This window comes from Drosophila yakuba, unplaced genomic scaffold, assembly GCF_016746365.2.
Source record: "Drosophila yakuba strain Tai18E2 unplaced genomic scaffold, Prin_Dyak_Tai18E2_2.1 Segkk5_quiver_pilon_scaf, whole genome shotgun sequence".
In the NCBI taxonomy this organism is placed as follows: Eukaryota; Metazoa; Arthropoda; class Insecta; order Diptera; family Drosophilidae; genus Drosophila; species Drosophila yakuba.
In genome coordinates, this window is record NW_025048824.1 from 300,930 (window position 1) to 317,056 (window position 16,127).

The following is a 16,127-nucleotide window of genomic DNA, read 5'->3' on the forward strand; positions in this document are numbered from 1 at the left end:
TCCCCCAATCATTGAATTTGGCCTGTCCTCAGGTCGTTAAATTTGGATATATCATAACATTGTTTTCTGGTTGAATATTTTCCTTGACATTAGTTTCAAGGTTCGGATGTTCTTCTTTTTGATTACAATATTTGACAATAATTTTCTTAGGTATATTTTTAAACTTATATGCTAAATACAGAGTCAAACTAATAGTCATGATGACAAAAGTTGTAATGCATATAATTTGGAAAAAGTTGTAGTGTTTTACATGCAATTTTATCATTTCTTTTGTTTCTAAGTGATTTATTGGTTCTAAGCGTGTAACATTGTTGGTGATATAAAACGTTTGTGTAAAATCTGCTACATTATTAGAAATTAGGAATTCATCTATTTGCATGGTACAATTTTTAATTTTAATGATGTTGTTTCCTGATATTAATATTTTGTTGTTTGTACAATCTTGGTTAACAACTGTTTCAGGAATATTCCATGTTAAAAGTATATTTGGTTCTATATAATTTATTTGGAAATTTCTTTGGGTTTTAATGTATTTGCATTGAGTTTGCTCTTGTTTAATAAGTCCCACAAAACATTTGTCGAATATTCATTTATTTGTATCTTTATGAAATACTTGGTTATTGAATACATAAAACTTATCGAATATTTGCTCGGTTAGAATATAGTTATGTTCATTTGGGGAACGGAACTATTTGAAATATCGGAACTTTAGTGACCTCGCTAGGAACGTGGGATATAATCAAAATTTCGTTCGTGTCTGTCTTGAGCCAAGTTGATGTTTTTATCTTTAGCATTTTCTCCGAATTTATGTGTTTCAAATAATCATGTTTTAGTAATCTTGGGTTAAAGATCCCTAATCTGGTTAATTGCATACCTAACTCGATGTCTTCTATGTATTCTGTAAACTGCTGTAGGTTGAATATCAGTATCGCAATTTGTTGGTTCTGTTCTTTTTCTACCTTGAGCCTGTTAATTATATCTATACCGCTGTTAATTATGTCGATAACCATGTTTAGATCATGGGTTTTAACGGAGTCTTCTGACATGTTATTAATTTTTTCCTCTAACTCCTCCCTGTCGTCTTCATCTAATGTACCAAATAAGTATTTATATGCCTTCCCTACTACGTTCAAGAGACCTCTTTTGCTTCTGTTAATAATTCTTAATCCATTTATTTCCCGTTTTAGTTTATCGACTTAATATTGTATCTGAGGTATTTGCTTCAGTTACTAGATTTTCGAACATAAGCATTGTCTTTGTTATGTTTATACTCAAATAGTGGTATTCGTAGCTGGTTGGAATTTCCATCGTTCCGGTTTGGAATATAAGGTATCCATTTTTCGCACTTATTGGGTTTACTTCGATGTTGCTGCATTTGACCATAGTAATAAGTGGTATCATGCAACTAAGCATTATAAGAAATATATTGCGTACTTTGCGCTTCTCTGGCTGGTCTGGAATTATCGTATTTGCTCTTATTAATCTTTTTTCGTTTCTTGAATTTTGATTTATAATGAACGATTTTCCTGCCGCGGTTTGTTTCCTCAAAATGTTTACTGTCTACTTGTTCAATTCTTCCTGTCTTTTTAAGTGGATTGGTGATTTTACTCTTCACGAGTGGAGCCTGTCTATATTTTATATCAACTTTAAAATCATGCCTATTCTTATTAAGATATTCGATCTTATCAATTTTGTTTTGTTGTACGTTAAAGTCTAGGCTGCCTGCATATAGAAAAATGTCTGCCGGAGATCGTTTTGTACTATTATGTTTAGTTTTATGATTATAGACGTATAAGATTGTTTCGAACCTTGTAAACCTATCTTCGATATTTTGTTCACTACCGATGATTCTTAGCTTTTCGTTTACGGTCTTGTGAAATCTTTCTATATCGGATACACCATTTTTGCTGGTTGTTACAGAAATTTGTACGCCTTCGGATCTTAACGAATTTTGCAAAGCTATGCACATAAAAGCTGAATTTTTGTCTGCTTTAATTTCTTGTGGCTTTCCCATATCATTGAATGTTTTAGTAATGGCTCTTTTCGCTTCTAGCCAATCTCTACTTTTTACTTCAACTAGTGAGGCAAATTTTGAATAAATATCAATACAAGATAAGAAGATCTGGTGTTGTTTCAAATGTCAATTTAGTGTCTCGATGTTCTGTTTTTGCTAGATTACAGATTTCACATTCATTAATAATGTTTTGATGCTTTAATGTTAATGCTTTTGACTATCTGGGTAATAGTATTTTTCTTTAAACCAATTAATGGTTTTTTCTATACCTGGGTGTAAAACTTCCTTATGTCTCTTTAAGATTAAATCCTTAAATTCCGCATAAGTTAGTATATCAATTAGCTTCGTGGTACATCTCAATAGTTTTGTGAAATTGTTAGGGCTTATGATTTCGGTAAATGCCCTCTGGAAGATCAGAAAATCCTCATCATTAGGGAAGTAAATTGCGCTTTTCTTGGTGCACACATATTCCTTAATGAGGGTTTTGGCGAGTTCAAGTGTCATTTCTTTATAGATTATTTTAATCTTTAGTTTTTGAAAGTAGTGACCTACACTTGTTGTGTCACTGTCGCCTTTTTCTATCTCTATTTGTCTAGGAAAGAAATGGATTGGTCTCTCCGTGATGGATATATAATTTAAATTATCTTCATTAGCACTATGTATAGTTGCGTCTGCGCTGTTTGCGACTTCGCCAACTATGACTTCTTCTATTTTTGTGCGGGAAAGAGCATCCGCGACATAGTTTTCTTTGCCTGGAAGATATTTTATTATACCCGTTACTCGTAGAGTAAAAGGGTATACTAGATTCGTTGAAAAGTATGTAACAGGCAGAAGGAAGCGTTTCCGACCATATAAAGTATATATATTCTTGATCAGGATCTATAGCCAAGTCGATCTGGCCATGTCCGTCTGTCCGTCCGTCTGTCCGTCTGTCCGTCTGTCCGTCTGTCCGTCTGTCCGTCCGTCCGTCTGTCCGTCTGTCTGTCCGTATGAACGTCGAGATCTCAGGAACTACAAGAGCTAGAAAGTTGAGATTAAGCATACAGACTCCCAAGACATAGAAGCAGCGCAAGTTTGTCGATTCATGTTACCACGCCCACTCTAACGCCCACAAACCGCCCAAAACTGCCACGGCAACACTTTTGAAAAATGTTTTAATATTTTTTAATTTTTGTATTGGTCTTCTAAATTTCTATCGATTTGCCAAAAAACTTTTTGCCACGCCCACTCTAACGCCCACAAACCGCCCAAAGCTGCCACGCCCACACTTTTAAAAAATGTTTTGATATTTTTTCATTTTTGTATTAGTCTTGTAAATTTCTATCGATTTGCAAAAAACTTTTTGCCACGCCCACCCTAACGCCCACAAATTGCCAAAAACTGTCAGTGTTTAAGACTCTCCTTTGCACTTCCACCAGCTGAATAACGGGTATCAGATAGTCGGGGAACTCGACTATAGCGTTCTCTCTTGTTTTATAATCGAATTCATCATGTTTGATTTTCCACCTTTGTAATTTCATGTTCGGCTCTTTGATATTATTCAGCCATACCAATGGCTTGTGATCACTCATTATTTCAAATGGCCTGCCGAATAAGTATGACCTGAAATATTTTGTCGCCCAAACTATAGCTAACAATTCTTTTTCAATGGTAGCATAGTTGATTTCGTGTTCGTTCAGCGTTCTGCTGGCATAACAAACGGGACTGGTACGTCCTCCTGTGTCACTTGAGTGTCCGAGGCAGTTTGATGAAAATTTACATCCATTTTGCTTTGGCCACTTTGACTCTCTCGTTGTCTTTTTACCGGCATCTGACCGTTAGAATTATTTGAAGTTGAAGGTTGGAAATTAAGGGAATTGTTAAGAGGATTGTTTTGTTGGCCTTGTGTTAACTCCCTTCTAAACGTGTAATAATTTCCCCTTTGATTAACCGGTATGGGACGAGTGGAGTACTGATTTTGATTTATTGTAGGTTGATTAGAATTTTGATGTTGCGTATTGTTATTCTGATTCGTTCCAGGATAATAATTGCTGTGATTGTAATTTCTATTATTGTAATATTTTTGATTATTGCTTTGACTATAATTTCCCCTGTTCCTGCGTCTGTTCCCTTCTGATCTATTAGAACGCTGATTTTCTGGACTGGCGTCATAGAGGCCTAGCTCCATTGAAGCTTGTTTTAATTTATAAATAGTATCAATATTTTTGCGTGCCAATGACATATAAATTCTATCCGGCAGTTTTCGATCTATTACAGATTTAACAGTTCTTTTTAACATTTCAGTGTAATTTGATTTATCTACAGGGTCGCTTTCTAATTCTAACTTGTCAAACATAATCCAATATTGTGATTCGAGCTTCTCGATGAACTTACAGATGCTTCCGGGGTATTATGTATCCTCCAGTTGTCTTATAAGTTTTAGGCCCTTGTGATCCTTGAATGCCATCGTCAGGACCGTCTTTGTATCCAGCCATGTGTTTACTCTTTCTTGGGTCACGACCTCCAATGCTGCATCCACTAGTAACCGTTTCACTGCTCCGTAGATAACGTGTGCTTGTCTGGCATCTTGGGTAGGGTATAAGTTGAGTAGCTGCTCGACCTGGTTAACAAACACAGACAGCTTGCCAGGTGTGCCATCGTAGTAGTTCAGTTCTTTAATTTGATTTAATAATTGATTTAGGTGGGTTTCCGAAAGTTGCGGAACTGCCATGGTGTATTTGTATAAGTATTTGGATACACGGTGTTTATTTAAATTCTTTGTTTTAAGTTACGGAATTAAAAATTTTAATTAATTTTGTTTCCGACCGCATGGGATTTTTAATTGTTTTGCAGATGTTACTGACCACACGGAATTTTTTCTTGAATACTACACTGGTAGGCACAATTATTTTGACAAAATGTTCTTTCGTGTTTCTCAGTACTCTTTGATCTTGAGCTTGAACTAAAATTCTTGCTACTTTTTTTATATGCTATTATTAATATGCTATTTATGAACTTTTGCGCACTCTTTGAACGCTGCTGATAAAAGAGTACTGAGGAACACGAAAGAACGTTTTGTCAAAATAATTGTGCCTACCAGTGTACTTTCACGTAGATTCTTTTGCGTATCTCAAAATAATTTTAGAATCACTGTTTTAATTCGCCGATCCTGGATAGCTAGTTGTATAGCGTATCCTTCAAGGGATCAGTACAGTACTAAAAGGACTCTTTATTTAACAGATCCTACCGACTGCGCCAATTAAATAATCGCAATACTCATATGTAAAAACAAGAGAGAACGCTATAGTCGAGTTCCCCGACTATCTGATACCCGTTACTCAGCTAGTGTAAGTGCAAAGGACAGTTTTTGGCGGTTTGTGGGCGTTAGAGTGGGCGTGGCAGAAAGTTTTTTGGCAAATCGATAGCAATTTACAAGACCAATATAAAAATGAAAAAATATCAAAACATTTTTCAAAAGTGTGGGCGTAGCAGCTTTGGGAGGTTTGAGGGCGTTGGAGTGGGCGTGGCAAAAAGTTTTTTGGTAAATCGATAGAAAATTACAAGACTAATACAAAAATGAAAAAATTTCAAAACATTTTTCAAAATTGTGGGCGTGGCAGTTTTGGGCGGTTTGTGGGCGTTAGAGTGGGCGTGGCAACATGAATCGACAAACTTGCGCTGCGTCTATGTTTCTGGAGTCTGTATGCTTAGTCTCAACTTTCTAGCTTTTATAGTTCCTGAGATCACAGCGTTCATACGGACGGACAGACAGACAGACGGACAGACGGACAGACAGACGGACGGACAGACGGACATGGCCAAATTGACTCGGCTATTGATCCTGATCAAGAATATATATACTTTATATGGTCGGAAACGCTTCCTTCTGCCTGTTACATACTTTTCAACGAATCTAGTATAACCTTTTACTCTACGAGTAACGGGTATAAAAAGGGAACTCACGAGAGGAGCGGAAACACTAGTAGAGCCAACAAGAGCAAAGCATTGCTGAAAAACAAATTGTGAAAATGTCGAAAAAATATAAACAAAAATCAGCAGTCCAATGGGGAAAAAACCACGGGAATAGAATGAGCCAACTCTGTGAAAATAGAGGAAAATCAATTGAATTCAGCTCAGACAGCTCCGAACCCAAACCAAAAACAAGAGAGAACGCTATAGTCGAGTTTCCCGACTATCTGATACCCGTTACTCAGCTAGTGTAAGTGCGAAGGACAGTTTTTGGCGGTTTGTGGGCGTTAGAGTGGGCATGGCCAAAAGTTTTTTGGCAAATAGATAGAAATTTACAAGACTAATACAAAACTGAAAAAATATCAAAACATTTTTCAAAAGTGTGGGCGTTGCAGCTTTGGGCGGTTTGTGGGCGTTAGAGTGGGCGTGGCCAAAAGTTTTTTGGCAAATAGATAGAAACTTACAAGACTAATACAAATATGAAAAAATATCAAAACATTTTTCAAAAGTGTGGGCGTGGCAGCTTTGGGCGGTTTGTGGGCGTTAGAGTGGGCGTGGCAACCTGAATCGACAAACTTGCGCTGCGTCTATGTCCCTGGAGTCTTTATACTTAATCTCAACTTTCTAGCTTTTGTACTTCCTGAGATCTCGACGTTCATACGGACAGACAGACGGACGGACAGACGGACATGGCCAGATCGACTCGGCTACTGATCCTGATCAAGAATATATATACTTTATATGGTCGGAAACGCTTCCTTCTGCCTGTTACATACTTTTCAACGAATCTAGTATACCCTTTTACTCTACGAGTAACGGGTATAAAAATATAATTTTATTTTACTGAATGATTACAATATTTTTAGTTGAGAAGAACACCGACCGATTATAATTAGGTCTCAAACTGAACTCTGATAATTACTCTGATTTGATTGACGTTCAAGCCTCGGTTTCGAGCTTTTCTAATATGGACTTTAGACTTTAGGGTTCTGATCAAATGAAGAGAGAAAGCTTTGGAGTTGCTGACTTTAATACTCTTCGCATTTCTCTTGGATTCAAGTGCATTCGCTCTTGGATACAAGTGCTCTTATATTCTTATTATTTTATTTAATTAAATATAATACATCTGTTTTTCGGGATTGCGAGTCCGAGCTTTGAACGTGGGAACGCAACGATGATGCGAGGGCTTAAGCATAGATTGTTTAAATTAGACAACGGATGTTAAGTCCACCAGTGGGTGACTTATCAGGTATCTGGTATCTGTTGGGTACATCCAGAGTTGTGTTGGGTGTGTGGGTGTGTTTGGGTGTACATGTTGTATGTGTATTAGTGTGTAGGCATGTGCTTAAGTCTTAGGGACTTATGGATATGTCACTATATACTTTATATGGTCGGAAACGCTTCCTTCTGCCAGTTACATACTTTTCAACGAATCTAGTATACCCTTTTACTCTACGAGTAATGGGTATAATATAATTTATGAGTTATTAAAACGATTAAACCATTCTAAAAAGATTGGGACTTAAAATTATGAAGGTAATTGGAATCGGTACCGACAACGCTAGCGTAATGGTTGGCTCAAAACAAAGCGTATTTACCGAATTGAAGAAGAACGTTCCTTCATTAATATTAATCAAATGTGTATGCCATTCCAGGCAGTTAGCAGTAAAATCGGGCTGTAAAAAGTTTTTGCCTGAATCTTTGGAGTATATTGTATACGAAAGCTTTAATTGGTTCTCGAAAAGCAATAAGCGCCAATCAGATTATCAAAAATATATGAGCTCATTAATAGTGATAAGCTAAGATAGAATCTGAATTTTATGTATATGTATGTGTTTTAATACTCAATATATAGTTCCTTAATATTTTTGTATGTCTTTTTAGATCTGACTAATCTGCGTTGTGTTTGTCCAGTCTTGTTTGTAGTCTTGTCTATGTTTAAAGTCTAGTTATCTCTTTTTCTAAAACTTTTTTTTATATTTAAGGCACTTCTTTAAATTCCAAAAGTCTGCGAAACACGGTGGCTTTCCATAGAAACAGCAGTTGCAAGAATTGTGGATCAGTGGATTGAACTTAAGCTGCATTTTAGCATTGCAGCAACAAAAGAAAAATGTTTTAAAGCGCAATCCGCGCGATTCGATTTAGGTGCACGGAGTTTATAATTTGACTTTATAGATGAGCTTAAACAGAGGTAATCAATTTTTTATATATATAATTAATTAGGCTAACACTTCCTTTTTTTTTTCGGATTACCCGAAAACTTCCAAATTCTTCAGCAAATCGAAAATTTCTCTGTTGAGAAAATTTTAAATGCTTAAAGGGCTCTGTTATTAATATTCTAAAGCATTTCAAACTGCCTGTCTCTGAGATTAAACAGGCTGTTCTACAATATAACAATATACATCTGTTAAAATGGGAAATACAGATTGCAGTGTAAAATGTTTGGCAAAGGCAAACACCGATTTAAAGCGTTGGCTTCTTTTGCTTTTAACTTACTATCGCTGCCGTGGTCAAACGCGGAAGTCGAACGTGTGTTTAGTCAGATAAACATTGTAAAATCGAAGCTAAGAAACTCAATGAACATTGACACACCTAATTCGATTTTACACATACAGTAATTAATATTTTTTAACACAATATTAAAAACTTTTACTTCTTATTAAACATTAATTCATTTATATTCACTGTTATGGACTGCGACTGTCTAACAAATGTCAACAACTTTGAAGCGCCTCAAAAGTACTTAAATATGATTGGAACAAATAACTCGTACACTGCTAAGGAAAATATGAGCTGAATATTTGCCTTTCAATTTTAAAATAGCAATATATTAAGCAAAAATTCATCAAACTATGGCTTTTTTTCTGGCTGAATTTGATCTAGCCGTTTCTAGCAGGTTTGGAAGGTTATTTTAGCAGTTTATTGCCCAGAAGAGTTGGCAGCACTGTTCAGAAGTAGGATCGGGTTCGCAAAATTAAAAAATTAAAAATTTTATCGAGCTGCAAACAAAGGCATCCGAAACATAAAATAAAAAAATAAAAATTCGGTAGTGCTACCCAACGCAGACGTTATTGGTGCAGATGCAACGGCGTGTTTTAAAAGAAAACACCATAAAATGCATCGCTTTGGTGATGGCTTTGAGTGCACCGATGGAAAGTAGTGCTTTGCAGTGGCTTGCTCAAATATGTTATCCTGTCATAACTTGGGCCGAATTTAAAAAACTTTTCGTTCAGCGTTTTGCCATTGCGGAAACTCCAGTGGCTATGTTTTTGGCAATGCTGGCAGATTGTCCGTGAATGCCTTTCCAATTATGCTGATCGTATGATGACGTCATTTATTACGAAATGGCGTGATATGATTGTGGAGGAAATTGCAGCTTCTGTAGCGCTTGCTAAGATGGCACATGTGGATAGCAGGTTGCAGCGATTGACACTTACTTCAAATGTAGAAGTGAATTGCAAACGGAACTTAAAGCATTTACCTTCAACAAAAGAAAAAAACTCTGCAAGAAGAAGCGGCTCCGTCTGAAATAAAGCGTCATAAACTTTCAACAATAAAATGTAATTTCTGTGGAAAACTAGGCCACAATATTGCAGTAAACCAAAGAAAGAAAAAGGCACGCATCAGGTGAAAAGGCTGGAGCTTTGTTGAACCCAAGGGCGAGATGGTTTATCAGTGGAGCGGAATGTTTTTTAATTAAACACAAAGCTCAGGAGAAATGAAAATTAAATTAGACCCAAATATAATTGTTCAAAGAAGACCATATAGGCTTAGTCCAAATGAAAAAGAATTAGTGCGTGAGAAAATGAAGGAGCTATTGTAGTGTAAGATTATAAAACCGAGCTGCTCACCCTATGCAAGTCCCATAATATTAGTTAACAACAAGAGAGAACGCTATAGTCGAGTTCCCCGACTATCTGATACCCGTTACTCAGCTAGTGGAAGTGCGAAGCACTGACAGTTTTTGGCGGTTTGTGGGCGTTAGAGTGGGCGTGACAAAAAGCTTTGGGCGGTTTGTGGGCGTGGGAACACGTTTTTTGGCAAATCGATAGAAATTTACAAGACCAATACAAAAATGAAAGAATATCAAAACATTCTGGAATAGTGTGGGCGTGGCAACATGAATCGAGAAATTTGCGCTGCGTCTATGTCTCTGGAGCCTGTATGCCTAATCTCAACTTTCTATCTTTTGTAGTTCCTGAGATCTCGACGTTCATACGTACAGACGGACATGGCCAGATCGACCCGGCTATTGATCCTGATCATATATATACTTTATAGGGTCGGAAACGCTTCCTTCTGCCTGATACATACTTTTCAACGAATCTAGTATACCCTTTTACTCTACGAGTAGGGGGATAAAAACAATAACACCCAACATAAATTTCTAAGGTTTACTAAAAACAATAGTACCCGTTTTCAAAGAATTTGTGAAATCCACATCTATTATATTCAAATTCCGCCCATTTTTAAATGGACTAATCGAAATAAACATTCAACAAAAACTAAAAGCAAAAGTATATCAACTAAAAATAAAAATAAATGCATTGTTACCCAATAAAAGGAAAAAGAAAGTTATTACAGGAAAAATGGACGTTATGTTAGTGTTGCTGGCACTATTAAAACTAGTTAGGATCTACAAGCGATCAGTGCAGTGGCGTCGTGACCATCACCATACACCCTGGAAAGAAACATATCCAGTATTCCGTAACTCCAGTAGTGCATAGTGCGGGAAACGGAGTCCGCTCAGCAGATATGATCAGTGTATCGAGCAAAACCATCCGTCAATGATCCCACTACCGAACATAACATAAGCCGGCAAAACAGATAAACAAAGAATAGGTGGACTGGTGCATTTTTTTTTTGTGTGGATATCATCAAAGACAAAGTAACAACAGTGACTTTCCCAAACAAGTGCACAATTCAAGTAATCTGAGAATCGGGTAGCGGCCGAAGCGTGCCGCCGAAAACATTTATACCAACGTGCATATATATATATACATACATCTAGATAGACGACCTTTACATAGTGTATATTCTTTTTTTTTCTTTGTTTACGTTACTGTACGGTTTACAAATTAATATTGTTTAATAACTTTTCAGCGGCGAGTATCCGTCTTGTTTTTGATAGGCAAAGACAAGTGCCCTCAGAGCGACGTTTGTAGTCGTAAATAGCCAAAAAATTTTGTTGACCTGCGCACTGTTGTCCGGTGATGAATTCGTTACTCCCCGCTGAAAACAATTATCATTGTATGCTAGCCTTTAATTTTTTTATTACACATGACACTAGCCAACCATTTAATTATCAATACAACAAAATGGGTAGGTAAACATTTCCAAAAGGAGGGGCCTACGCGAGAAGTGGATTAGGTCAAAAATGATGACATAACGTTTGAAGGACAACCTTGACAAAAGGGGATCACATTGCGCGGCCTGCGACGATTTATCAGGCATGCGAACGCATGAATGTGGTTGAAATAGCTTAGTTTGTGGGTCAGTGAGGGCTGCTGACTGATGCACGGTACCAACTTTCTTACAGGCCTTCTAATATTTTTTCCCATTATTTTGGAGCGGTGAGATCCCAGATTCCATAATCGATGAGCTTACGATGGCAACCTGGTGCTTGAACTTCGGATACCCTTTCCTCGGCCTTAGTCCTTACCCAGGACACGGGCACTAATACGCCGACGTAAGAGAATTGGCGCCCAACGAAAGGATTTCTCGTATTTATTAAGGAATAGTGTTATTAGGTTCAACGAACTAGATTTCTGTATTGGGAGATAGGCATAACTTGCATTTTTTAATGTCATAATTAATTAGACTATTTATAGAATATTGAATTATGTAAAATCAGTGCACGCCTATTAATTATTTTACCATTTAGCATGAAGTTACCAGCTTCTGCAACCGAGAACGAATGGTTTAGAATAGAGGTATAAATTTGAGATCAATTTTTTTTATAATCTTTTTATATCGTAGGTTCCTTGCTTTGTCATTAGAAAAATTAATTTTAAAAAATTCCCGGGTGGATTTCAAACGTATAGGTCAAATAACAGCAGGTTGTGGAGTATCGGTCAAACAGCCTGATTTTCCGACGACTGGCGGGAGGGGATTTTCGGTCTTAGGTGCACCAGTTCACAGGAAAAGGTGGGCCAGCTCACATATAGAAAAAATAAAAAATAAAGTGTTGTTTCAGGCCTACACCGGGAGATTAACCCGATCGCGCGCACAAGAAGAAAGCCGTGCACCGCGAAGCGGAAGCGCGGGAGACACCCCATGACTAAATGAAGCACTCAATCCAGAGAGTCTCAAAATCTTTGAAAACCAGCCGGAGGAGTTAGGAAACTTGACCGATCAGATTGACAAAACAATGGATAAAGCTGCCGGAGGGATGGATTTACCACTAGGACCTCCTAGCTGTCGCTCCAGCATGATTCCGCAGTACCAGGTAAGTTCGGAAGACCGGTCGGATGCTGCTGTTAGGTGGGAAAAATAAATGATGGATTTAGTGAGAAAAGTAGATTTACAATTGGAAATGAGCGCTCAGATAAGCATTTTGAAAAAAAAAAGTGGCTGAGTTACAAGCCGCACAAACCTTTACGGAACAACCAAGAATGGCACCACCACCTGGACTGCCCAGAAACCCCACGGATAGCTTTCTAAGGCATCAAGACACCCCGACACCAGAACAAGTGTCGCAAGAGTGTTTACGATACGAACGATCACTCAGCAGCAGATACCTGAACAATGGTAGCAGCGGAGACCAGTTACCAATTTCACTCCGAGTTAGATCGTAGTCTAACGTTTCAAGCTCCAGTAGCAAAGGGGGTTAAGCTAGATAAATGGAACGACGTATTCCCGATGATGTCACATGTAGTTTTGCCAGAAGTCAGGTTATGACGATAAACACTCGGGTTTTCCACGTAGTCCGCCAAACAAGACCGGGAATTCGTCAATCCCGTAATTGACCTCAATCTCAACCACGGTCATTTGACCGAGTCTGGCTGGAAGGACTAATGTACAAAATAACTGTTGGGTCATGCAGCCGCCAAAACTGTGCAATCTCATACTCTTAATATTGTAAGCCGAAGTAGTCAGTGGTAGCAGTTGCGATGCCCATAGTGCAAACCGCTGTTCTCGCACGCATTTATCTGTACGGCGCTCATTCCTTGTTCTCTTTGTTATCTATCTACGTTAAGCTTGGGCGCTGCATTTCGGCTGTCTGTCCCGCCAATAGTATCTTCTTCGTTTTTCGGCAAAGACTCAACTTGTGCATTTGATATCGCTCTTTGTCGGCCCTAGCTGCCGTAAACAATTCGCAAAATAAACAGTATCGGATAATAAACAAACTTTCTTCGGCTACTTATTATTCGCAACAGCTATTGAAAAAGCTCAATAGCTAAAATTGGTGACCCTGACGTGATAGTGTTAATTTGCATCCATTAATTAATGCATTTATCCCGTTTATAAATAAATATTAATTAATTAAATCGCAATCGATTGGACAAGTGAGTGGTGATTTCGGTGATAGTGGTTGTGTTTAAGCGAGCTAGCATTACATATATACATACATACATTGCTACATATATCGTTACGTGCATTGACTCCGCTTGCATTTTCGGCATTTATTTTGTGCTCATCTTCCCGCTGAACCGAATTGAAAGCGATTTGTTGCTATGCCCGCTGAAAGTGAAAAAAACAGGGTGACCTTTTTAAAGCGCAAAGCCAATGCGCTGTTCAGCAGGTTGCAGAGGCTACAAACGTCGCTGTCTAATGAGACGCTAAGCGAATACGACGAACCCACTCTTACGGTGAGGCTGGAGCAGATTGATGCGCTGCAAAGTGCCTTCAATGTTCTGCATACAGAACTGGAGGAATTGGATTTCGACGAAATTGGCAGTGAAATGAGCGAGAGTTTCGATGAATTCATCGTTGAATTCAAGGCTAGTGTGCGCGCGGAAATAGCTAAACGCAATGTGCATTTCGCGCCGCACTCCACGCTTGCGGAAGGTGATGTGCCCCACCAGTGTAGTGTAATCAAACGCAGCCGCGGCCGATGCCGTTGCCGCCTGTGCAGCTGCCAACGTTTGGCAGAGGCTACGCAAACTGGGCGGATTTTTACTCCGTGTTCACGAGCATAATCGACAGCCATCCGGACCTCTCCAACATTGAGAAATTTCAACATCTGCGGTCATGTTTGAGGGATTCAGCGCTGGAAATAATCCGATCATTGGAGATCTTAAGCAGCAGTTACGAAGCGGCTTTAGAGTTGCTTCAAAAAAGGTTTGATAATCGGCGTCTCGTTTTTCAGGCGCACATCACCGAGATTCTGGGTTTAAAGGTAGTACGGAATGGTTCAGTGGCATCGCTTCGGGAATTGTCGGACAAGTTTAACGCTCACATTCGTGCGTTGAAGGGCTTGGGCACCACTGAGCAAATCGCTGGCTGCATCATAGTGCAAGTGCTGCTGCAAAAGCTGGATGCGGCGAGCCAAGCTAAGTGGGAGGGGCGCTTGGAGGATCCGGTCTTTGCCAACCTTATTCCGTCGTGGGAATCGATGGCTGCATTCCTGGAGCAGCGATGTAGGACTTTGGAAGCCGTGGATTGCGCCATGGCAACCTATGCGTTCAGGTTGGCCAGGAGTTCAGGTGGGCAGAAATCGTTCGACGCTAGTTGCTACCACCCAAAATTCTCTTGGTTGCATGCTTTGCCATAGTGCCTAAATTGCTACGGCAATGCAGCTCGAGCCGCTGCCGCACTGTGGAATCAGGAATCATACTCTGCTCCATCTAGATGGTCCGCCTTCCTCGCAGCCACATGTTCCGGTGTCTTCAAGCTCCCACACTGAGCCTTCTGCCCCGCTTTCGACTTCTTCTACTCTAATTGCCCAGGATCTCGGTAGTAACCTTGTGGTGCTAGCCACTGCAACCGTTCTAGTGCAGAATCGGTCGGGACTGTTCGTTCCCTGCAGGGCCTTGTTAGATTCTGGATCTCAACTGCACTTGATCACCTCTCGGTTTGCAAATCAACTGCATCTTAAGAGGTCAAGGTCGTCCGGCTCCGTCACTGGAATCGGGGATTCCAATTTCGCGACTAATGGATTCTCAGTAGGAATTGCGATGCGGTCTGCCACTTCGGATTTCTCAACGAGCATAACAGCAGTTATCGCTCCCAATATCACGGATCGCCAGCCAAGTTTAAATGTGGACATTGGGGACGGGAAGATTCCAGAAAACCTGCAGCTCGCCGACTCGGAATTTCATAAAGCTCAGCGTGTTGACCAGTTAATAGGAGCTAGCGTGTTTTATGAGCTGCTATGCGTAGGTCAGATAAAGTTGTTGCCAGGACTGCCACTGCTTAAAAAAACTCGTCTGGGCTGAGTTGTGACTGGAGGCTGCGCGCGCCCTTGCGGTACGCCCTTACGCGTTCCTTCTTCAGCCAGCAAGGAAAACAGCATTGATGTTGAACTTGATTCACTTCTGCAGCGCTTTTGGGAGGTAGAAAATTGTCCCGGCCCAATAGTTCAAGCCACTAAGGAGGAAATAGATTGCGAGGCCCACTTTGTTAAAAATTACACCCGATTGCCAGCTGGCGATTACTCGGTACGGTTGCCGCTAAAACTCCATTTGGATTCTTTAGGAGATTCCTCTCCTCAGGCTTTGCGGAGATACTTGTCGCTGGAAAGGAAGCTTACAAAGCACCCTGGAATCCGTCATCCTGGGCTCACCGTTGCACACATTCAAGAGGGTACTCAGATGATGCTGCGGTTGGTGCAGCGCGCGCAGTTATGGGAGGACATGCAGTCTCTAAAAACGCTGGGAAGAGTTTCCTCGTCTAGTCCCATATCCTCGCTTTCGCCGTTTCTGGATCAATTTGGACTTCTTAGAGTAGGCGGTCGCCTCCAGAATTCGTCATTGGACTTTGATGGCCGCCACCCGAAAATCCTTCCAAGGTCCCATCCGGAAACTCTGGCAATTATTTTGCATTACCATGAAAGCAATCTTCATGCCGGACCTCGAGCTCTTCTGGGTGCAATTCGATCCCAATATTGGCCTATTGGGGGGAGGAAGACGGTTACCAAGGCCGTGAACAAATGCATCAGATGGTTTCGGATTAAGCCGCGGCTGATATGGCACATAATGGCGCACCTTCCCAAGGAGCGCTC

At 39.7% G+C, this 16,127-nt stretch overlaps 1 protein-coding gene across 6 annotated transcripts in view; it reads right to left on the minus strand.

Moving 5' to 3' along the window:
* LOC6539975 (DEAD-box helicase Dbp80) overlaps window positions 1-16,127 on the minus strand; it is a 221,905-nt gene that overhangs the window by 22,247 nt on the left and 183,531 nt on the right. The window contains exon 12 of one of the 6 annotated variants that reach the window (XM_039377375.1): window positions 6,031-6,092. The exons of the other annotated variants lie outside the window; for them this stretch is intronic. Coding sequence (XP_039233309.1) covers window positions 6,046-6,092 — 47 coding nt within the window. The 3' untranslated portion in view covers window positions 6,031-6,045. Of the gene's footprint in view, window positions 1-6,030; window positions 6,093-16,127 lie in introns of those variants that run through there. 6 annotated transcript variants of the gene reach the window in all.